The sequence below is a fragment of the Bufo bufo genome, chromosome 7, assembly GCF_905171765.1.
Source record: "Bufo bufo chromosome 7, aBufBuf1.1, whole genome shotgun sequence".
Lineage (NCBI taxonomy): Eukaryota > Metazoa > Chordata > Amphibia > Anura > Bufonidae > Bufo > Bufo bufo.
This window is the reverse complement of record NC_053395.1, coordinates 160,753,544-160,778,983: the sequence shown is the minus strand read 5'-3', so window position 1 is coordinate 160,778,983 and position 25,440 is coordinate 160,753,544. Positions and strand designations below refer to the sequence as shown.

Sequence of the window (25,440 nt, the reverse complement as noted above, 5' to 3'; positions counted from 1 at the left end):
GGCCAACAAATATATTACACATATAAATCTATTGATGTTTTTGAGAAGATAGGTCAGGTTTCATATACTCAGTCTTGGCATCTCATGGCACCTGTTGAAATGCACTGATCATTTTCTCAGTAATTTCTATACTTTTTTTTTTTTAACAGTTTTGCAAATCTTAACCGCCTCCGGACCGCCTAATGCAGGATCGCGTTCCGGAGGCGGCAGCTCCAGGCAGAGTCACGCATCTATGCGTCATTTTGCGAGACGCGAGATTTCCTGTGAACGCGCGCACACAGGCGCGCGCGTTCACAGGATCGGAAGGTGAGCGAGTGGATCTACAGCCTGCCAGCGGCGATCGTTCGCTGGCAGGCTGTAGATCAGATTTTTTTAACCTCTAACAGGTATATTAGACGCTGTTTTGATAACAGCGTCTAATATACCTGCTACCTGGTCCTCTGGTGGTCCCTTTTGCTTGAATCGACCACCAGAGGACACAGGCAGCTCAGTAATAAGTAGCACAAAGCACCACTACACTACACCCCCCCGTCACTTATTAACCCCTTATTAACCCCTGATCACCCCATATAGACTCCCTGATCACCCCCGTCATTGATCACCCCCCTGTAAGGCTCCATTCAGACGTCCGTATGTTTTTTACGGATCCACGGATACATGAATCGGATCCGCAAAACACATACGGACGTCTGAATGGAGCCTTACAGGGGGGTGATTAATGACAGGGGGGTGATCACCCCATATAGACTCCCTGATCACCCCCCTGTCATTGATCACCCCCCTGTCATTGATCACCCCCCTGTAAGGCTCCATTCAGACGTCCGTATGTTTTTTACGGATACATGGATCGGATCCGCAAAACACATATGGACATCTGAATGGAGCCTTACAGGGGGGTGATCAATGACAGGGGGGTTATCACCCCATATAGACTCCCTGATCACCCCCCTGTCATTGATCACCCCCCTGTAAGGCTCCATTCAGACGTCCGTATGTTTTTTACGGATCCATAGATACATGGATCGGATCCGCAAAACACATATGGACGTCTGAATGGAGCATTACAGGGGGGTGATCAATGACAGGGGGGTGATCACCCCATATAGACTCCCTGATGACCACCCTGTCATTGATCACCCCCCTGTAAGGCTCCATTCATACGTCCGTATGTTTTTTACGGATCCACGGATAGGATCCGCAAAACACATACGGACGTCTGAATGGAGCCTTACAGGGGGGTGATCAATGACAGGGGGGTGATCAGGGAGTCTATATGGGGTGATCACCCCCCTGTCATTGATCACCCCCCTGTAAGGCTCCATTCAGACGTCCGTATGTGTTTTGCGGATCCGATCCATGTATCCGTGGATCTGTAAAAAACATACGGATGTCTGAATGGAGACTTACAGGGGGGTGATCAATGACAGGGGGGTGATCACCCCATATAGACTCCCTGATCACCCCCCTGTAAGGCTCCATTCATACGTCTGTATGTTTTTTACGGATCCACGGATAGGATCCGCAAAACACATACGGACGTCTGAAATATTTTTTTTTTATCTTTCTTACAAAGTCTCATATTCCACTAACTTGTGTCAAAAAATAAAATCTCACATGAACTCACCATACCCCTCACGGAATCCAAATGCGTAAAATTTTTTAGATTTATATTCCAGACTTCTTCTCATGCTTTAGGGCCCCTAAAATGCCAGGGCAGTATAAATACCCCACATGTGACCCCATTTCGGAAAGAAGACACCCCAAGGTATTCCGTGAGGGGCATATGGAGTCCATGAAAGATTGAAATTTTTGTCCCAAGTTAGCGGAAAGGGAGACTTTGTGAGAAAAAACAAAAAAAAATCAATTTCCGCTAACTTGTGCCCAAAAAAATAAATTTCTATGAACTCGCCATGCCCCTCATTGAATACCTTGGGGTGTCTTCTTTCCAAAATGGGGTCACATATGGGGTATTTATACTGCCCTGGCATTTTAGGGGCCCTAAAGCGTGAGAAGAAGTCTGGGATCCAAATGTCTAAAAATGCCCTCCTAAAAGGAATTTGGGCCCCTTTGCGCATCTAGGCTGCAAAAAAGTGTCACACATGTGGTATCGCCAAACTCAGGAGAAGTTGGGGAATGTCTTTTGGGGTGTCATTTTACATATACCCATGCTGGGTGAGATAAAAATCTTGGTCAAATGCCAACTTTGTATAAAAAAAATGGGAAAAGTTGTCTTTTGCAGAGATATTTCTCTCACCCAGCATGGGTATATGTAAAAATACACCCCAAAACACATTGCCCTACTTCTTCTGAGTACGGCGATACCAGATGTGTGACACTTTTTTGCAGCCTAGGTGGGCAAATGGGCCCACATTCCAAAGAGCACCTTTCGGATTTCACAGGGCATTTTTTACAGATTTTGATTTCAAACTACTTCTCACACATTAGGGCCCCTAAAAGGCCAGGGCAGTATAACTACACCACAAGTGACCCCATTTTGGAAAGAAGACACCCCAAAGTATTCCGTGAGGGGCATGGCGAGTTCCTAGAATTTTTTCTTTTTTGTCACAAGTTAGCGGAAAATGATTTTTTTTTCTTACAAAGTCTCATATTCCACTAACTTGTGACAAAAAATAAAAACTTCCATGAACTCACTTTGCCCATCACGAAATACCTTGGGGTGTCTTCTTTCCAAAATGGGGTCACTTGTGGGGTAGTTATACTGCCCTGGCATTCTAGGGGCCCTAATGTGTGGTAAGTAGTTTGAAATCAAAATGTGTAAAAAATGACCTGTGAAATCCTAAAGGTGCTCTTTGGAATGTGGGCCCCTTTGCCCACCTAGGCTGCAAAAAAGTGTCACACATCTGGTATCGCCGTACTCAGGAGAAGTTGGGCAATGTGTTTTGGGGTGTCATTTTACAAAACCAGGGACATCCACGACCAGAAATATCTCGGTCAAATGCCAACTTTGTATAAAAAAAATTGGAAAAGTTGTCTTTTGCCGAGATATTTACAGGTTTACAGTTACTTCCAAGGTATTATGGCTACTACATTGAGCTTAGAACTGCCAATACTTTATTGTTAGTGGGGGATACAGATTCGGAAATCTGTGAATCAAATAATTATCACAACTCAACCCTTTCTCATGCCATGCAAAATAAGTAATGCATTTTATTACCTAGTTTCTCATTGTTGGCTTTTTCCACTTTCCTATTAATATCTGCAGCCTTCTACATCAACCAAAGGGATCTGGCAATTTCCTGACATAAATGGTTGGGAATTTAACTTCTGTCTTCATATTCAATGAAGTTCTCCAAAGCTAAACTTGCTTGTCCTTGGCTCTCTTTGTAGATGAATAAGACCTTTAAATAGTGAGGTCAAGCCATACTGAGAATCTTTCTTCACAGTTCAGATGCAGCGAAATGCAGCTTTGTTTAACTTGGGCTAAGGAAACATAGCCTCGTGATGACATTTAGCAGCATTTGAAGTCTTTATTGTCATAGTGACTGCTGTGACCCTGAGGGCTTCTAATTCACAGCAAAATACGTTTATATTCATGATATGGACCTACTTTGGAATCTGTCCATCACTTTTCAGATACAAAATCTGAAAATAATAGAGATATGGCATACATATAGAATTTATAAAGTGTAACCTTCCTTACACATTCTCAAATTTAGACTTTGACTTTTGAATAATGACTAAAGGTCCAGTGTGAGGCGTGTTATCACCTGCTCTATGCCATTTTAAAGTGCTTTAAAGATGCTGAAACATTTCTGGATTGGTGCGCCAACACCTTCCATGACACACAACTGCAATCCAGGTGAGCTGGAATGGCAGCTGATCATTGTATAGTAATTTCTACAAATTCAGTACTTTAGGTAGGTGGCTTTTAAGTAGGCGGCTTTCCCTGGGAGTGCTGCCCTCCCTGGGCCCAAATGTCTCCCCAATGCCGCGATCAAGGGAGCTGTTGATTTGCTGTGGTAGTCTTGGTCTCTCTGAGAGATCTGAAGCTACCACAGAGATCATTCCTATGGAGCCCTGCCTGTGGCATTGCTCCATAGGAATGTATTGAATGTCTCATATGCTGCAATTGTAATTCACTGCAGTCTATGGGAGAAGTGATCTAACAATCGCATGTTCAAGTCCCGTAGAGAGACTTAATATAAGTTTGTAAAAATATAAAAATTCAAATCACGCCCCTTTACCCCATAATAAAACGAAACAATAAAAATGAGCCCTCACAAAACTTTATAGATATAAATATAAAGTTATGGGGGTCAGAATATGGAAATTCAAAGCAAAAATATTTTTTTTCAAAGTTTTATTTTTTTTATTAAAAGTATTAAAATACAAGAAAAACTATACAAATGTGGTATTGCTGTAATTGTAAAGAATGAAGGGAAGAGGTCAGTTTTATTGCATAAGGAACTTTGTAAAAACAAAGGGGGAGTATTATTAAACTGGTGTAAAGTAGAACTGGCTTAGTTGCCCATAAGCAACCAAAATCGGATTCTACCTTTCATTTTGCAAAAGAGCTGTGAAAAATTAAAGGTGGAATCTGATTGGTTGCTATGGGCAACTAAGTCAGTTCTACTTTACCCCAGTTTGATAAATTACCCCAAAATCCATAAAACTATGGCAGAATTAAGTTTTTTTTCCCCACTTCTTTTGGATTTTTTCCAGTGTCCCATTACACCATATGCATTCTTAGGCTACTTTCACACTTGCATTCAGAGCGGATCCCTCTGGTGTCTGTACAGACGGATCCGCTCCTATAATGCAGACGTTTGGATCCGTTCAGAACGGATCCGTCTGCATTATAGTTTAGAAAAAATTGTGTGAAAGTTGTTCAGACGGATCCGTCCAGACTTTACATTGAAAGTCAATGGGGGACGGATCCGTTTGAAAATTGAGCCATATTGTGTCAACGTCAAACGGATCCGTCCCCATTGACTTACATTGTAACTCTGGATGGATCCGCTTGCCTCCGCACGGCCAGGCGGACACCTGAACGCTGCAAGCAGCATTCGGGTATCCGCCTGCGGAGCGGAGGCTGAACGCTGGCAGACTGATGCATTCTGAGCGGATCCGCATCCACTCAGAATGCATTAGGGCAGTACGGATGTGTTCGGGGCCGCTTGTGAGAGCCTTCAAACGGAGCTCACAAGCGGAGCCCCGAACGCTAGTGTGAAAGTAGCCTTAAATGGTGCCAATGGTGAAAATGTAAAAAACAAGCCGTCAAACGGGTAAGTGAACGGGGAGAATTTTTTTTTTATGGTAAAGCAGGGACTAAAAAGTAACAAAAACGCAAAAATGGAAAATCCCCGAGTCTTGAAAGAGTTAAATAATCCACTCAGTTTTTTTTATATGAACTTAGGCTGGTTGAGATGCTGTATGCTACTTGTCTATATATAGTGCATTCAGTGTTCTGTGCCATGTGCCACTTGTGCAAGGTTCGGGGCCCACCGGTGGGATTCACCTGATCCTGTGTGATCCAATCAGAGCCTGACCAAAAAATACAAGTTAAAAAGGATTCACTCTTCCCTGTTCTGTGTAACTCGCTGGAATATGGGTTTTTGCAAGTTAAAACAATGCAAAATAGATCTTGTTGATACAGGTGGCTACGCTGCAAGTCAAATCTCAACCCATTAAAGAGCTCGGGCTATCAGCAAAATAATGTGGATGTCCCTGGTTTTGCTCCAAAACGGAAACATGTTCTAATGTGTTTCCATGGTTTCAGACTGCAAACAAAGCCTGTGAGTAGTCTGATTATGATGTCATGTACTACCTTCTTCCATCTGCCTCCAGTTCATGAGTGTATGCTAAGACCAAAATGTTTTTTATTTTTTTATTTAATTTTTTTAATGGTGCATTGGTAGATTCAAAAATGGCAAATTATTGGTCCATTGTACAGACCATCTATTAAGGAAAGCTAATAAAATTCAATTTTCAGAAAGACCATTTGCATAATCAAGAGATATTCGAAAAGATGAAAGTGAGGTTACAATTACATATCAAGAAATATAAATGTTTAAGTTTTATTCTCATAATTAGGAGCACAAAATAAGGCGGCTTGTAAAGATTACACAGTGCCCATTAATGAGAAAATCTTCGCCATTTCTCCGTGCATCGTGGTCTCCAGGCACCATGGAAACAATGTATTAGCAAAATCTGATTAACATTCTCTTCAACAAGCTGTGTTTTATTTTCCAACTGTTCTCAAACACAGTATTTGATCTCACTAATAAAAGAAGGGATGGGTGGCAAGACGTGTTTATACACCAACTTGCAATAAATTGTTCTTTACCTTGGTATATTTTACACTGATTGAGTCAATATAGATGGTAAATACCTCTGCGAGGTGATAGCAAAACTGTGTGGCATGAAGGTTACTGGGGATTATTGAGGGCAGAAAGGACGTCAAGCATTACGACTGTTGGCTAATGGATCATGTCTGTGCTGATCTCCTGATATATCATCTGCTAGAAAACCCAATTAACATCACAGTCCTGGCTGCAGCTCACACACAAAGGCTCTGGAAACAAACATTACATATTATCATCATCATGATTCAGAAACGGGGCTTAGGGTTACCCAGAAAGAACGTCTTAGGACACTGCAAAGCTTACATTACAAAGCAAGCGCAACACTGTCATTAAGCGCAAAGTCTTGGCTAACCTTGAAAGGAACTGAATTGTCAGAGACACGATACAGGAACAGTGAACTATGCAGATAAAATTTACTGCTTTCCCTCGACCATTACTAACAGAATTCAACCGCAAATAGATTTCAACTTGTTGACTATACTTCACATGCTGCCTGACTTCTAAAGCACTTTCTCAATTGCTCAATACTTTCAACCTCATGACACTACATTACATCGTGTTGATCAGGGAAAATTGCATTTTGGCTTCTTCTCTTGTAGAGTAAAACATAAATAGCATTGAGATGGTGCCACCATTCATTAGGAGAAACACCTTTGCTTACTTTGGATGGAAGCAGCAGCCAGAAAGCCAATCAGAGTGTCCTTCACCAGTCATGATAATCTCTCCGCTGGGAATGGACCACATCTTCCAAAGGCGGTCATCACTGGCGGTAACCAAGATTTCCTTACGAGGGTGCAAGGCCAAACTATAACACAAATTGGGAGAGCAAGGAATAATTATAGCAAATGGAAGCAAACAGACCAATAGCTATAGTTCTATAACCACACTCAAGAGGTAGTTTGTGCACATTGGGATTTAGAAAAAAATGGCTACATACATAAAATGTTACATTCTGCATGTTAAGTCCCTATTATGCAGGACAATTATTGGGAACAAGCATTCATATGGCTGCTCATTCCTGATAACTACTCTGCATGATCATGCTGCCATTCAACTGATAAATGAGCAGATGCTCATTTGTTGGCAAATGATTGTAGTAGAGGCTGTGGCTCCTGCCATGATGGGCAGTTGGGGAACCCAACTCTGCAGGTAGCTGCAGGGCCCAGAGGTGGAACCCACGTCTATCAGACATTTTAGGCATATCCTATGTACATGTCCTTTCTTGGCGTGGTTGAGGCCATAACACATAGCCTTGACCACGCCAGGCCGTTTTTATTTTTTTCTGCCTGGTGGATTTACAGTACGGAATCTGGACCCAACTCTGTCTGTGAAAGCATCATGTGAACGGCTCCTAATTGTTTGCTTTCCCTGCAGCCCCACCGCAGGAAGAATTAAAGGGAACCTGTCATAAACTTTATGATGTCCAAACTAATGGCAGCATAAAGTAGAGAGAGCTGAGTTGATTTCATCGGTCTGTCATTTATAAGTTAAAAGTAAGTGGTTGCCGAGAACCAACATCACAATCATTGTAGACTGGGCCTGGAAAAGAGTCATGGCCACCTGAGAAGAGTCATGGTTATTCATGAATTCCTGCTCTCCTGCCCACCTGCTGATGACTGACGGGCTTGTACCTAGTTTTCTCCCTTTCTCTCTAGGAGAGAACTGCCAATCATCAGCAGATGGGTGAGAGAGCAGGAGATTAGGAATAACCATGACTTTTCCCAGGTAGATTTGACTCTTCTCAAGGCCTGGGCTGCAATGATTATGATGCTGATTCTTGGCAACCACTTACCTTTCGGTCATGAGTGACACACCGCTGAAATCAGCATTTCTGTCAGTATTTTACTATGCCCTCAGTGAGGTCAACATAAAGTTGATGACACTTTCCCTTTAACCTCCTCAGGACCGTCGTACGCAGGATTGCGTCTTTGCGGCGGTCCTGTTGTTCTGGGTGGACGCGCCGGTGCGTCCTCTCGCGAGACGCGAGATTTCCTGTGAACGCGCGCACACAGGCGCGCGCGTTCACAGGATCGGAAGGTAAGCGAGTGGATCTCCAGCCTGCCAGCGGCGATCGTTCGCTGGCAGGCTGGAGATGTGATTTTTTTAACCCCTAACAGGTATATTAGACGCTGTTTTGATAACAGCGTCTAATATACCTGCTACCTGGTCCTCTGGTGGTCCCCTTTGTTTGGATCGACCACCAGAGGACACAGGCAGCTCAGTAATATGTTGCACCAAGCACCACTACACTACACCCCCCCCCCCCGTCACTTATTAACCCCTTATTAGCCCTTGATCACCCCTGATCACCCCATATAGACTCCCTGATCACCCCCCTGTCATTGATTACCCCCCTGTCATTGATCACCCCCCTGTAAAGCTCCATTCAGATGTCCGCATGATTTTTACGGATCCACTGATAGACTGATCGGATCCGTAAAAATCATACGGACGTCTGAATGCAGCCTTACAGGGGAGTGATCAATGACGGAGGTGATCACCCCATATAGACTCCCTGATCACCCCCCTGTCATTGATCACCCCCCTGTAAAGCTCCATTCAGATGTCCGCATGATTTTTACGGATCCACTGATAGACTGATCGGATCCGTAAAAATCATACGGACGTCTGAATGCAGCCTTACAGGGGAGTGATCAATGACGGAGGTGATCACCCCATATAGACTCCCTGATCACCCCCCTGTCATTGATTACCCCCCTGTCATTGATCACCCCCCTGTAAAGCTCCATTCAGATGTCCGCATGATTTTTACGGATCCACTGATAGACTGATCGGATCCGTAAAAATCATACGGACGTCTGAATGCAGCCTTACAGGGGGGTGATCAATGACAGTTGGGTGATCACCCCATATAGACTCCCTGATCACCCCCCTGTCATTGATCACCCCCCTGTCATTGATCCCCCCCCCCCCCCCTGTAAGGCTGCATTCAGTCTTTTTTTTGGCCCAAGTTAGCGGAATTTTTTTTTTTTTCTTACAAAGTCACATATTCCACTAACTTGTGACAAAAAATAAAATCTCACATGAACTCACCATACCCCTCACGGAATCCAAATGCGTAAAATTTTTTAGACATTTATATTCCAGACTTCTTCTCACGCTTTAGGGCCCCTAGAATGCCAGGGCAGTATAAATACCCCACATGTGACCCCATTTCGGAAAGAAGACACCCCCAGGTATTCCGTGAGGGGCATATTGAGTCCATGAAAGATTGAAATTTTTGTCCCAAGTTAGCGGAACGGGAGACTTTGTGAGAAAAAAATAAAAAATATCAATTTCCGCTAACTTGTGCCAAAAAAAAAAATTTCTATGAACTCGCCATGCCCCTCATTGAATACCTTGGGGTGTCTTCTTTCCAAAATGGGGTCACATGTGGGGTATTTATACTGCCCGGGCATTCTAGGGGCCCCAAAGCGTGAGAAGAAGTCTGGTATCCAAATGTCTAAAAATGCCCTCCTAAAAGGAATTTGGGCCCCTTTGCGCATCTAGGCTGCAAAAAAGTGTCACACATCTGGTATCGCCGTACTCAGGAGAAGTTGGGCAATGTGTTTTGAGGTGTCATTTTACATATACCCATGCTGGGTGAGATAAATATCTTGGTCAAATGCCAACTTTGTATAAAAAAATGGAAAAAGTTGTCTTTTGCCAAGATATTTCTCTCACCCAGCATGGGTATATGTAAAAAGACACCCCAAAACACATTCCCCAACGTCTCCTGAATACGGCGATACCAGATGTGTGACACTTTTTTGCAGCCTAGGTGGGCAAAGGGGCCCACATTCCAAAGAGCACCTTTCGGATTTCACTGGTCATTTACCTACTTACCACACATTAGGGCCCCTGGAAAATGCCAGGGCAGTATAACTACCCCACAAGTGACCCCATTTTGGAAAGAAGACACCCCAAGGTATTCCGTGAGGGGCATGGCGAGTTCCTAGAATTTTTTATTTTTTGTCACAAGTTAGTGGAAAATGATGATTTTTTTTTTTTTTTTTTTTTTCATACAAAGTCTCATATTCCACTAACTTGTGACAAAAAATAAAAACTTCCATGAACTCACTATGCCCATCAGCGAATACCTTGGGGTATCTTCTTTCCAAAATGGGGTCACTTGTGGGGTAGTTATACTGCCCTGGCATTCTAGGGGCCCAAATGTGTGGTAAGGAGTTTGAAATCAAATTCTGTAAAAAATGACGAGTGAAATCCGAAAGGTGCTCTTTGGAATATGGGCCCCTTTGCCCACCTAGGCTGCAAAAAAGTGTCACACATCTGGTATCTCCGTACTCAGGAGAAGGTGGGGAATGTGTTTTGGGGTGTCATTTTACATATACCCATGCTGGGTGAGAGAAATATCTTGGCAAAAGACAACTTTTCCCATTTTTTTATACAAAGTTGGCATTTGACCAAGATATTTATCTCACCCAGCATGGGTATATGTAAAATGACACCCCAAAACACATTCCCCAACTTCTACTGAATACGGAGATACCAGATGTGTGACACTTTTTTGCAGCCTAGGTGGGCAAAGGGGCCCACATTCCAAAGAGCACCTTTCGGATTTCACTCGTCATTTTTTACAGAATTTGATTTCAAACTCCTTACCACACATTTGGGCCCCTAGAATGCCAGGGCAGTATAACTACCCCACAAGTGACCCCATTTTGGAAAGAAGAGACCCCAAGGTGCTCTTTGGAATATGGGCCCCTTTGCCCACCTAGGCTGCAAAAAAGTGTCACACATCTGGTATCTCTGTATTCAGGAGAAGTTGAGGAATGTGTTTTGGGGTGTCTTTTTACATATACCCATGCTGGGTGAGATAAATATCTTGGTCAAATGCCAACTTTGTATAAAAAAATGGGAAAAGTTGTATTTTGCCAAGATATTTCTCTCACCCAGCATGGGTATATGTAAAATGACACCCCAAAACACATTCCCCACCTTCTCCTGAGTACAGAGATACCAGATGTGTGACACTTTTTTGCAGCCTAGGTGGGCAAAGGGGCCCATATTCCAAAGAGCACCTTTCGGATTTCACAGGTCATTTTTTACAGAATTTGATTTCAAACTCCTTACCACACATTTGGGCCCCTAGAATGCCAGGGCAGTATAAGTACCCCACAAGTGACCCCATTTTGGAAAGAAGAGACCCCAAGGTATTTCGTGATGGGCATAGTGAGTTCATGGAAGTTTTTATTTTTTGTCACAAGTTAGTGGAATATGAGACTTTGTAAGAAAAAAAAAAAAAAAGAAAAAAATCATCATTTTCCGCTAACTTGTGACAAAAAATAAAAAGTTCTATGAACTCACTATGCCCATCAGCGAATACCTTAGGGTGTGTACTTTCCGAAATGGGGTCATTTGTGGGGTGTTTGTACTGTCTGGCCATTGTAGAACCTCAGGAAACATGACAGGTGCTCAGAAAGTCAGAGCTGCTTCAAAAAGCGGAAATTCACATTTTTGTACCATAGTTTGTAAACGCTATAACTTTTACCCAAACCATTTTTTTTTTACCCAAACATTTTTTTTTTATCAAAGACATGTAGAACAATAAATTTAGAGCAAAATTTATATATGGATGTCGTTTTTTTTTGCAAAATTTTACAACTGAAAGTGAAAAATGTCATTTTTTTGCAAAAAAAATCGTTAAATTTCGATTAATAACAAAAAAAGTAAAAATGTCAGCAGCAATGAAATACCACCAAATGAAAGCTCTATTAGTGAGAAGAAAAGGAGGTAAAATTCATTTGGGTGGTAAGTTGCATGACCGAGCAATAAACGGTGAAAGTAGTGTAGGTCAGAAGTGTAAAAAGTGGCCTGGTCTTTCAGGGTGTTTAAGCACTGGGGGCTGAGGTGGTTAAGCATTAAAAGTGCCTACTCACAATATGGGTTGTCAGTGTAACGCTGGAGAGAGAGAGATGCTCATTGTAGCCACTCTTTCCGCTGGCCAGAATATGTGGAAATGAGGTTTCTAAACTAGACAAACCCCTTTAAATGTAGCAATGTAAACATCAGCACAAATAATTTTTCTTCTGCAGCAACCAAGGTATGGATAGCAGTTCTATACAACTTTCTGCAGAAAGAAGAAGCCATGTAGAAGATCTAAATAGCAAAAATAGCTTCATAAAATGGCAGCACGGTGGCTCAGTGGTTAGCACTGGTGCCTTGCAGCGCTGGGGTCCTAGGTTCGAATCCGACCAAGGGCAACATCTGCATGGAGTTTGTACGTTCTCCCCGTGTTTGTGTGGGTTTCCTCCGTGTACTCCGGTTTCCTCCCACACTCCAAAGACTTCCTGATAGGGACCTTAGATTGTGAGACCCATTGGGGACAGTTGGATCCTAATGTCTGTAAAGCGCTGCGGAATATAGTAGCGCTATATAAGTGCATTAAATAAAAAAATAACAACATTCCTGCATCGGAAAGGGCCCACCAGTTTCTTGGCCTGATAGCAACTGCTATTATAACTACATACTGTATATGAGAAGGAGAAAATGATCAAAAATGTTTGAAGAGCTATAAGTGGAATATTTAAGATTGATTTGTTACATTTATCTAAAAGAGACAAACATCTTTGCAATCACGAGACTGGCACCTTCTAATGATCACCCTCTGCAGTCAGTGAGACAGTCAGGAGACTTTTGCTGTTAAAATAGGCCTTAATCACGATCATTTTCACAATTTGCTGCTGTTTGTCGTGAGCTCCCATTGAAAGAATTATGAATTGTGATTCTTTTCTAGTCTCTTCTCTCCCTGGGGTTTCTATATCACAAATGATTGGCTGAATGTTCTCATCATTTTGTTCCCTCAACGCACTCCCCACGACAACAATAACTTCAAAACTCAAGGCTCGTCTGACTTGGGACACTAAAATGGAGCCGATCCCTTGTTGCAAATTGCTTTGCTTCTGCGTTTCCAACAGAGATATCAGAGCTGGGAATCGTGCAGAGATTCATTGAGAGTATCTCTAGCGGACGAGAGCTATCTAGCTGAGACACCTGGCTGGCTTCTGTGTGCTTTATCATAGCCATTCATCAAGCTCCATTACAGAGTTATCTATACGTCTGTAACAGAGACGAGACGGACTGAAAATTAGAATGTATCGAAGAGGAAAAAAATGGCACTTCAGTCACATAAAAACTCTGCACCTGTCCTTGAAAATAGCATGAAATGATATATGCACATAGTAACTAGTCTTAGAGATGCCATGCTAGCCCCACAGAATTATGTGTAAATATATATGGTTCACTGGAAGCCTCTATTCAAAACAGCGCATCAATTTAATTTAGCAATAAAAAGTATATATAGGGTAATGTAAAGAGTTAAAAAACAAAAAAATAACTTGTGCATAATATACCTATACTGGTTGTTGTGCTAAAAAAAATCTTGAAAGTATGCCCAGGTAATACTGGTCTTTATGGTGTAAGTATTTCTGCCATGGCACAAGTTTTTTTATTTATTCAGTTCTGTTCCATTGTGGTTTGTGGACATTTTTACTTCCTCAAAGCAAAGTTGTTTTCACCGGGCATGTCTGCTTAATATAAGCTACTATCCATCTCTTCGGAGAACCTATCATGTTCGTATCTTACATGGACAGCTAATGATTTCAATGGGAACATTGTAATACTTCATCTCCCCTAGAGGGGTACTATAGGGAAACTGAGCAGGGGCGTAGCTATAGGGGAAGCGGCTGCTTTGGGGCACAAAATCAGAAAGGGCCCACCCAGGAGGAGGACCAAAAGATTTTTTTTGTCAGGGCCCCATCAACAGTATTATACAGTGACACGACATGCAGGATATACGTGTAGGAACTGGACGGAGTGGCTGCCGGGCCTGGTCTGAGAGAGCGATCTTGATTAGCCACAGGAGCTGGGGTGTTGCATGGGAGGAGAGAGTTGCAAAGAAGTTGCTGAGGGGACATTCAAAAATTTGCTTTGGGGCCCAGTCATTTCTAGTTACATCACTGAAACTGAGCACTTGTTTCAAAGTTCCCTTGATCACAGAGGCACACTGCGTGATGAGCTTTTTATTAAAAGGGACAACCCATAAATTTAAAACTTTTTATTACTCACTTATCAGTTTATCTGGATGACTTTCTGGGGGTTGGCAGCAGCTCACATGAGACAATCAAGCACCTGCATCTCCCTGTCACGGCTGAGGATGGGGGAAATCCTCAGCCGTGCGGTGACGGAAGATGTCCAGTCGCTACTCGCCAGGAACACAGAATCAGGGCGCAGATCACCTCCTGTTGCGTCCCTAACGCTGACCCTGTCTCCTACCTGCATGGGCCGACCTTGATGGTAGGAGGACCCATGCGCAGGAACCTCGGATCCCTGACTTACCCTCCGACCAGTCCCTGGGCTAAGGAGCAGGGTAAGACAACCCACTCCTCCTAGGCACGGAGGAGCAGGAGTCTCACTGGCCAAGCAGCATGAAGAAGGGGGTACATAAACAGGACTATGGATAAGACAGGTGAACCAAACAGTTCCACACAAACCTGTCTCAGCCTTGCTGACTGGAACCCGTACTAAGGAAAGGCTGTCCACACAGACAAAGGTAAACAGCACACACATGAAGACACACAGGGACCAGGACATCCATAGCTGCACAAAAAACAAAGACACAAGACATCAACAATACATCACGGTATTAGAACTTATGACCGGAAGGGTGGCCCTTACAAGAAGATGGAAAATCACAGGAGGCTGCAACAGCAAAGCATGACTGAAGCAACCTACTGAGCCATGCCAAAGTGAGAGGCTTTATAGGCCTAAGAGGCTACACCCAACGGTCAGACACACCCAGTGACATCACACACACTGGGAAGGGAGTTAACCCTTCCAGCACCACAGGAAAGGGAAAACACCAACTTAAAGGAACAGTGTCCAACACAACAAACACACTGTGGTTGTTGCCGCAGGCAACGACATGGGTGGCAACCGTGTCCTGGGAGTCAGCCCCAAGGCCGGGACACTGCCACCACATGTACACAACGACAAACGTTGCCCAGGGCAACCACAGTGCAGGAAAGGTTTCCGTGCACACCACACACTACACAGAGTGCACACAGACAAACGACAGTGCATACATACACACACACAAACTCCAAAGGGACCGCACACATACCTGTTGTCCGCGGCAACCGCACTTGAGGCAAACTACATCAAGCCTCAAGCTGCGGTTGAAACAACAACCCAAACCGCGGGCAACTGTATTCGGCTCACAAGGAGTCACGGCCAAAACGGTGGCCGTGACACTCCCAGGATGCATTGCAATTAGCTCTCATCAACCCCTGCCTCCCCTGCACAGAATATAAAGATATCGCCCTGGAGATACATATGGTATGTAATCTTCCCACTATTTCCTTTTCCACTGTCTAGCGAGATATATCTACTGTATATATTTCTATGAATTTAGAAGTAGGAATGAATGAAAGGCATGAGATCACTAGGTCACTATCAGGGGAGGAGAAGGGAGCAGAGAAGCTACTGAGAACGTTAGTCCAGCACTGAATACAGGAGAAGGTGGATTAGAGAAGAATAAACAGCAGGGGGCGCTACCATAGAGGAAAATGTAACATGCATTAAAAAAAATAAAACAATCTGCAAGTGTTCACAAAAGTCTTCAATCTTCCCAAAAATTGTCAAGGGAAACACAGAAAAGTAGACAAGGAGGAGGGGGATGCAGCTGCAGTCCACCTGAGACGGTTTTCAGTAAAAACATTTGGATTCATTTAAATCAATCAGGGTGCTAATTACAGTACTAATAAAAATGTATAGCTACCGAAGAAAGGATTGTATTTGAGTTAATGATGGGTACACTGTTAAAACAATTCCATCATATTTAGATTTATAGTTCCTGTCTCTTACAAAAAGTATCTCTATGTTTTTGATAACGGGTACAGTTTAGATGCACAATACATAAAAGCTCCCCTGTTCCATCAAGGGGAGCGAAATGGCCTTTATGCCATGGGGCTTACAATGACATGAAGTTGTGTATTCGTCATGCTATTACTGAACAATTTATGCTGGCCGAGTTTTCACAGTTTCTGGAGAAGTCAGATCTTGTGAACCTTTACTGTGGATTTCTGGCTGAAAATAATGAAATCAGAAAAGTTACAAAGACCGAAGACAGTCACGTTTACCGAGCTGAATGTACGGAGAGATGCCCCCGCCCCCCTAGAACCTCATTACACAATTCTTTCAAAATCCAAGAACTCGAAGACTAATCAAACAGCATGTGGCTTGTTGATGAATATTTGTTTAGCCGCTTCATCTCCACACAGTCTACTGTAGCACAAATGCCATTATTATTTGTAATGCACTGCCACGGTGCCCAATTAGTTTAACTCGGTAGATGCCAAAATCTCATCATGAGGCTTTGCTCCGTTGCACAGCGTGACATACAGTATATGCTGGTTAAATTATTTTGATGGGGTCTAGTATAAATCCACTCCATCTCTATGATGCTTTAGGTCATGGATGGCTCTGAGTACAAACCAGTATTACAATTTATTAATTTAATTACTGTATTTTTCACCCTATAAGACGCAATTCTCCCCCCCCCCCCCAAAAAAAAAAATAAAGTGAGGGAAAATGTCAGTGCATCTTATAGGGTGAATACTAATGAGTACTGTTGAGCAAAGTGAAGCATCAGATGCGGAATTTGATCTGAAGTTTAGGAAAACTTCGATTTTAAACTAATCCAAACTTCCTAGCGTTATTTAGTGACACATCAGTTTTCCTAAAATGGTGGCTGCACGTGTTGGAAAGTGAAAGTGAGTGTAGAGCAGACAAGCCCGAGAAGATGAGACGACCCATAATGCCGTGCAGCCAGCCAATCCGCAGGTGGTCACCCCCATGTGATGTCACATCTAGGCAGAGCCCTATAAAACCCTGATTCCAAGCGGTCGACGCCATTGTCCTGTAAGCCGAGCATTGCTAGATATGTGACAAGACGCTCATGCACTAGGGACAGTGTTGCTGCAAACTTAACGCGGGGGGTAGGACAATATTGGAGAGGGAGAGCATAGTAGACTGCTGAACTACAGAATCTGCAATTTATCGCAGTGTACCAAGAGTCATAGTTAATCCATTATGTTAGCTGTAGAGTTACTGTGCATCAGTATTACAGGTCACCGTTACTGGCAGGACTAATTTATCACGGTGTATATAGGTGTGCAGTGCACCAAGATTCATAGCTAATCTATCTGAAATCCGTTTTTAGGCCAGATTTGAAAATGCTGCTTTTAGGCAGATTACCATGGGTATATCTGATTTATAGTGATCTGTGACAAATTCATTTGCAACAAATTTGTTGCCGCACCTCGGCAACGCTGCCAAATCGAATTTTTCAAAACTTTGCTCATCTCTACTAATGAGTATTGAGTACAGGAGGACTAGGGAGCGGAGAAAGCAGTGCTCCTTGTGTGGGCTCTGTACTCATTGCTTCTTGGTTATCTCCTGCAGGCTCCACACACTGTGCTGTAACCTGCTCACAGAGTGAGGACGTCGGCTTGCTCTGTGACTTCACGCTGTGCGACATCGGTTCACAGCATGGCAGGAAGAGCACTGGATCTCAGGAACGGCGGCGGCTGGAGCAGGAGATGCAAGTTGATTTTGTTTTGTCTGCTCTGAGCTCAGATTAATATAGGGATAGATCTGAGGTCTGAATGGGGGGAGGTCTTATTCATATTGGGGCTATGATCTTAGGTCTGATTGGGGTGATTCATATTAGGGGTTTGATCTGAGGTCTGATTGGGGGTCTTCTGAACATTAGGGGCTTAAGCTGAGGTCTGAATGGGGTCTTATTAACATTGTGGGTCTAATATGAGGTCTGATTGGGGGTCTTATTAACATTAGGGGTTCTGATCTGAGGTCTGCTAAATATTGGGGGTTTGATTGAGGCTCTAAGGTGAGGTCTGAAACACTGGGGATCTAATCTGAGGTCTTATGAAAAAAAAAAATCTTAATTTCCTTCTCTAAAACCTAGATGTGTCTTATGGGCAGGTGTTCCTTATAGGGCAAAACATAGAAAATATTGTATATGCTATATCACCAACCATACCACATGGAAAAAACACATTCTAGGCCCATTGTGGAAACAATATGTCATTACAGCACCGTAATTGCTACAACTTCATGGCATGTGCAGATGTGTCTACACTTACTATTTTTTTTAATTTGTTCAAAGGGAACCTGGCATCATGAAAATTTTAATTAATCTGCAGGCAGCATGTTATAGAGCTGGATAAGCAAAGCAGATTGGTATATAGTTTTATGGGAAAAGGTCCAGTATAACTTGTATTTTATTCATTTAAATTCTTGCTCCTTCTGAGCTTTAAAGTCAAGGAGGCGGTCCTATCAGTGATTGACAGCCTTCCATCTATGACTGTGTATACACAGATAGCTGTCAATCACTGATAGGACCGTCTTCTTGACTTCAAAGCCCAGAATGAGAATGATTATAAATAGGGTTGAGCGAACCCGAACTGTAAAGTTCGGGTTCGTACCGAACTTTAGGATTTTGGGACCCCGGACCCGAACCTTTGAGTAAAAGTTCGGGTTTGGCGCTTTCTTAGCGTTTTTGAAAGGCTGCACAGCAGCCAATCAACAAGCGTCATACTACTTGCCCCAAGAGGCCATCACAGCCATGCCTACTAATGGCATGGCTGTGATTGGCCAGTGCAGCATGTGACCCAGCCTCTATATAAGCTTGAGTCACGTAGCGATGCACGTCACTCTGCTGTTACAAGTGTAGGGAGAGAATGCTGCTGGACTTGTGATTTCAGGGAGAGAATAGGAGAGAATCTAACTCAGCGATCTACAGACAAATAGTTGTGTGGGTGCAGGGCACTATCGTTTTACCCTGCCCTGAGCTCATTGACCAAAAAATACTAACTTTTATCATTCTGTTAGTTAGGTGGGTGGCGGCGGCAGCCATATTATGCATGCTCAGTGCACCAGCACTGCATCTGAGCTTTTAGGACATTGCAAATCACAATTTTTTTGGGGCAAACTACAACATCTGTATTAGTCAGTGTGCAATTTATGGAAGAAATACACCCATGATTTTCTGGGGTTTGAAAAACACACTTTTTTTTCCCAAAAAACAGTATTTTCCAGATCTGCAAGTGTTAAATGGGTTATCCCACTTCCCCTTTTCATACTTACCAGCTGCCACCGCGCCGTTCACTTCCTGGATTCTGGCTGGGGGCGGGCTTCATCTTGATTGAAGTCTTCTCCTGGCCGGGTCACGCGCTGGACTGAACGCGCACGCTGCCGCGCATGCGCCATGTGACCAGTATAGTACAGAGCTGGCGTGCGCGTTCGCAGCTCTGTACTATTCTGGCCGGGAAGAAGTCACCGTCGCGCATGCGCGGCAGCGTGCGCGTTCAGGACAGCGAGCAGCCCAGCCGGGAGAAAAGAAGAAGTCTTCTGAGCAAGCGCGACCATCGGGATTCTGGAGAAGAGCGGTGGCCGTAACCAGGGGAGACCGAGTCACAACAATAAGGTAAGTGGGGATGAATTTTCTCCTAAACGGTGGGAATTTGTTAATCAAGTATATTTAGAAAAATGATCACTGTCAAATCATTAACTGATTTAACAGTGATCATTATGATGGGATAACCCCTTTAAATTCAAGTTTAATATCTACAGCTTTCATATTCTGTTAGCACAAAAAGACTTTTTTGGCAATCTACAACATCTTGATTAGTCAGTGTGCAATTTAAGGTAGAAATACACCCATCATTTTCTGGGGTTTGAAAAACACACTCTTGACAAAAAACACTATTTTCAGGCCTTGCAGCATCAGCACGTGTGAAATTACAGGCTTATATACTGCTGTCAAATTCAGGTTTTTAAACAAACACTCATTTGGGCACAAAAAATTTAGTTGGCAGCCTTTGATGCAGATGTCATTGTGAGATACACCCTTAATACATTTGGGTTACATTCAGAGATTTTAAATACCGCCATTTGGTGCACCAATATTGAATTCAGGCCTACACTGGTTCAGGCCCTGTGAGATACCCCCTCTACATACAGGGGTTTGAATTAGGCATTTGAAATACAGCCTTTTTGTGCAAAGATATATATACTTCAGGCCTACAGAGGTTCAGGCCCCCTGAGATACCACCTCTACATACAGGGGTTTGAATTAGGCATTTGAAATACAGCCTTTTTGTGCAAAGATATATTTACTGCAGGCCTACACTGGTTCAGGGCGTGTGTGATCCCCCCTATACATACAGGGGTTTGAAATAGGCATTTGAAATACAGCCATTTAGTGCAAAGATATATTTACTTCAGGCCTACAGAGGTTCAGGCCCTCTGAGATACCACCTCTACATACATGGGTTTGAGGTAGGCATTTGAAATACAGCCATTTCAAATACAGCCATTTTGTGCAAAGAAATCTTTAATTGAGGCCTAGTCTGGTTCAGGCCGTGTGACATACACTTTTTACATACTGTCGTTCTTTTCTACTATTAATTAAACACCCATTTGGGGCAAGATCCTAAATTCCAAAAATATGAGGAGAGCGCCAAATAAGGGACGTGGCCCAGGTCGTGGTGCTGCTGGTGGAGCTCCTGTTGCAGGGAGAGGACGTGGTCGATCTGTGCCAGCTACACGCACAAGTTAAACCCCTTCCTCAGGTGCGAGTAAGCGACAAAACCTGCAGCGGTATTTGGTCGGGTCTAATGCTGCTCTACAAATGGTGAGGCCTGAACAAGTACAGGCGATAGTAGATTGTAGGGATGTCCCGATACCGATACCAGTATCGGTATTGGGACCGATACCGGGCATTTGCACGAGTACATGTACTCGTGCAAATGTCCCCGATACCACTGCCGATACCTGTGCACCGCTTTTATGTGTCCGTCCGCGGCCCCTGCATCTCCCACAGCTAACAGCTTCACAGGCAGCAGCAGCAGGCAGTGTAATTGGAGCCTAGAGTGGAAGCTAGGCCCGCCCCTCCCCGCCCTCCAACCAATCAGAGGCAACCAGCACTGACTCACAGCACAGGGAGCGTAGTGCAGGGACTCAGAGAATCGTCTGAGAGTTTATTAGTTAAAAGAATCCAATGAGTCACAGACAGTGTCATCGAGTCCCTGCCAGACTTCCTGCTCTGCGGCTCCCTGTAAGTCCGTCTGGGGGGAGGGGGGGCATTATTAGCATAGCATGTAGTGGAGCTGTGTGTGTACAGGGTGCATGTAGCAGAGCAGGAAGTCTGGGGAGACACAGTCTCTGACTCATTCGATTTGTTTTAACTAATAAACTCTCAGACGATTCTCTGAGTCCCTGCAATAACTATAATTACATCACAGTCTGCTCCACTGCATTCACTGCAGCAGAGCTGTGTTTGCCAGGAGCGAGTCCCTCTAAAAGTGATAGTGTCTGTCTTCTATGGCCCTGGTCATTCCCTTCCTGCCTGCAAGCTGCACATTGATCTCTAAAAGCAGGCATTAGGGCAAGAAGAAATATACATTACTGTATGATGGCCACAAGACTATTATACTGAGGAGGGGGGGCTTCAAAAATTGTTGTCCTGACTCCTTACAGTAACGTCTCCTTGTGGCTGCCCCCCATACAGTATAACGTCTCCTTGTGGCTGCCCCCATACAGTATAACGTCTCCTTGTGGCCCCCATACAGTATAACGTCTCCTTGTGGCTGCCCCATACAGTAGTCTCCTTGTGGCTGCCCCCATACAGTGTAACGTCTCCTTGTGGCTGCCCCCCCATACAATATAACGTCTCCTTGTAGCTGCCCCCATACAGTATAATGTCTCCTTGTGGCTGCCCCCATACAGTGTAACGTCTCCTTGTGGCTGCCCCCATACAGTGTAAAGTCTCCTTGTGGCTGCCCCCATACAGTGTAACGTCTCCTTGTGGCTGCCCCCATACAGTGTAACGTCTCCTTGTGGCTGCCCCCCATACAGTATAATGTCTCCTTGTGGCTGCCCCCATACAGTATAACGTCTCCTTGTGGCTGCCCCCCATACAGTATAACGTCTTCTTGTGGCTGCCCCCCATACAGTATAACGTCTCCTTGTGGCTGCCCCCATACAGTATAACGTCTCCTTGTGGCCCCCCCATACAGTATAACGTCTCCTTGTGGCTGCCCCCATACAGTATAACGTCTCCTTGTGGCCCCCCCCATACAGTATAACGTCTCCTTGTGGCTGCCCCATACAGTGTAACGTCTCCTTGTGGCTGCCCTATACAGTGTAACGTCTCCTTGTGGCTGCCCCATACAGTATAACGTCTCCTTGTGGCCCCCATACAGTATAACGTCTCCTTGTGGCCCCCATACAGTATAATGTCTCCTTGGAATGTTATAGTTCTGTTTTTGGGCCTTTTGGTTGGTCAGTGGTCAGAAAATACATGTGTGTGTATTTTATTGTTAAAATTAGTATCGGTAATTGGTATCGGTGAGTACTTAAATAAAAGTATCGGTACTCGTACTCGGTCTTAAAAAAATGGTATCGGGAAATCCCTAGTAGATTGGGTTGCTGACAGTGGATCCAGTTCCTTCACATTGTCTCCCACCCAGTCTCCTGCTGAAAGACCACAATTGGCACCCGCAGCCGATGTCCATCAGTCTTTCACCTCACCCCCTTGCAAATCAGCCAAGCAGTCTGAGCCCCAAGTCATGCAGCAGTCTCTTCTGCTTTTTGATGACACTGTTAGCAGGGTTTCCCAGGGCCATCCACCTAGCCCTGCCCCAGAAGTGGAAGAGATTGAGTGCACCGATGCCCAACCACTTATTTTTTAAGATGAGTACATGGGAGGACCATCGCAGCACGTCTCGGATGATGACAAAACACAGGTGCACACTGCTGGGGCTTTCGAAAGTGTGCAGACCGACAAGGAAGTCAGGGGTGAAGACTGGGTGGAAGATGATGTGAAGGACGATGAGGTCCTCGACCCCACATGGAATCAAGGTCATGCGAGTGACCAATGTAGTTCGGAGGAAGAGGCGGTGGTCGCAGAGAGCCACCAGCACAGCAGAAGAGGAAGCAGGGGCAAAAGCGGAGCGGCCATCCACTAGACAGTAGGCCTGCTACTGCCCACAGCAGTAAGGGACCATGCACACCAGAGCCAGCTCCAAGGAGTTCCCTGGCGTGGCAGTTCTTCAGACAATGTGCTGACGACAAGACACCAGTGGTTTGCACGCTGTGCAATCAGAGCCTGAAGCGAGGCATAAACGTTCTCAACCTGAGCACAACCTGCATGACCAGGCATTTAAGTGCAAAGCACGAGCTGCAGTGGAGTAGACACCTCAAAAACAAGAAAGGTCTCTGGCTCCTCCTGCTTCCTCTTCTGCTGCAGTAGCAGCCTCTTCATCCACCTCTGGAATGACAATGCCACCTGGCACCCCACAAACAGAGGACCTGCCAGCAACACCAACACCTGGGTCACCGAGCATCTCCACAATGTCCCACGCAAGCGTTCAGCTCTCCATATCCCAAACGCTGGAGAGGAAGAGGAAGTACCCCCCTACCCACCCGCGATCCCTAGCCCTGAATGCCAGCATTTCTAAATTACTGGCATTTGAAATGCTGTCATTCCGTCTGGTGGAGACAGATAGTTTTAAAGGACTTATGGCGGTGGCTGTCCTACAGTACGTCGTGCCCAGCCGCCACTACTTTTCAAGGAGAGCCATCCCTTCCCTGCACAACCAAGTAGGGGACAAAATCAGGTGTGCACTGCGCAACGCCATCTGTGGCAAGGTGCACCTGACTACGGATACGTGGACCAGTAAGCACGGTCAGGACCGTTATATCTCCATAACAGCACACTGGGTAAATGCAGTGGCGGCTGGGCCTGAGGCGGATAGCAGTTTGGCGCATGTCCTTCCACCACCAAGGATTGCAGGGCGCTTCAGTTTGCCTCCTGTTGCTTCCTCCTCCTACTCTGCTTCCTCATCCTCTACCAGCTCCTCATCCGGTCAGCGTAACACCTTCACCACCAACTTCAGCACAGCCAGGGGTAAACGACAGCAGGCAGTTTTAAAACTTATCTGTTTGGGGGACAAACCCCACACCGCGCAGGAGCTGTGAACGGGCCTTGAGCAACAGACCGATGAGTGGTTTGTGCCAATCAGCCTCAAGCCCGGCCTGGTGGAGTGCGATAATGGGCGAAATCTCGTAGCAGCTCTGGGACTAGCCGGTTTGACGCACATTCCTTGCCTGGCGCATGTGCTGAATTTGGTGGTTCAGAGATTCCTTAAAAATTACCCCGACATGTCAGAGCTGCTACATAAAGTGCAGGCCGTCTGTGCACGCTTTCGGCGTTCTCACCCTGCTGCTGCTCGCCTGTCAGCGCTGCAGCGTAACTTCGGCCTTCCCGCTCACCGCCTCATATGCAACGTGCCCACAAGGTGGAACTCCACCTTGCACATGCTGGCCAGTCTGTGCGAGCAGCAGCAGACGATAGTGGAGTTTCAGCTGCAGCACGCACGGGTGAGTCGCTCGGCGGAACAGCACCACTTCACCACCAATGACTGGGCCTCCATGCGAGACCTGTGTTCCTTGTTGCGCTGTTTCGAGTACTCCACCAACATGGCCAGTGCAGATAACGCCGTTCTCAGCGTTACTATCCCACTTCTATGCCTCCTTGAAAAACGCTCATGGCGATGATGGAAGAGGATGTGGCACAGGAGGAGGAAGAGGGATCATTTCGTAGGGTTTCCGGCCAGTCATTCCCAAGTGGCTCCGAGGGTGGGTTCCTGCACCCACAAACCCAAGGTACACAATTGTCCAGCCAGGGCACAGTTCTGGAGGATGAGGAGGTGGAGGATGAGAAGGAGGAGATGCAGGAGGAGGAACCATGTTCCCAGACCAGCTCATGGCCATCACTGGTGCGTGGATGGGGGGATTCAGAGGACACAGACGATACACCTCCCACAGAGGACAGCTTTTCTTTGCCTCTGGGCAGCCTGGCACACATGAGCAATTACATGCTGCAGTGTCTCCGCAACGACCGCCGAGTTGCCCACATTCTAACTTGTGCTGATTACTGGGTGGCCATGCTTCTGGATCCCCGTTACAAGGACAACGTACCGTCCTTAATTCCATCACTGGAGCGTGA

At 45.0% G+C, this 25,440-nt stretch overlaps 1 protein-coding gene across 1 annotated transcript in view; it reads right to left on the bottom strand.

Moving 5' to 3' along the window:
• Positions 1 to 25,440, bottom strand: part of SPAG16 (sperm associated antigen 16) — a 1,151,519-nt gene that overhangs the window by 652,605 nt on the left and 473,474 nt on the right. Inside the window, exon 11 of the mRNA XM_040440778.1 lies at positions 6,988 to 7,131. Coding sequence (XP_040296712.1) covers positions 6,988 to 7,131 — 144 coding nt within the window. The remainder of the gene's footprint in view (positions 1 to 6,987; positions 7,132 to 25,440) is intronic.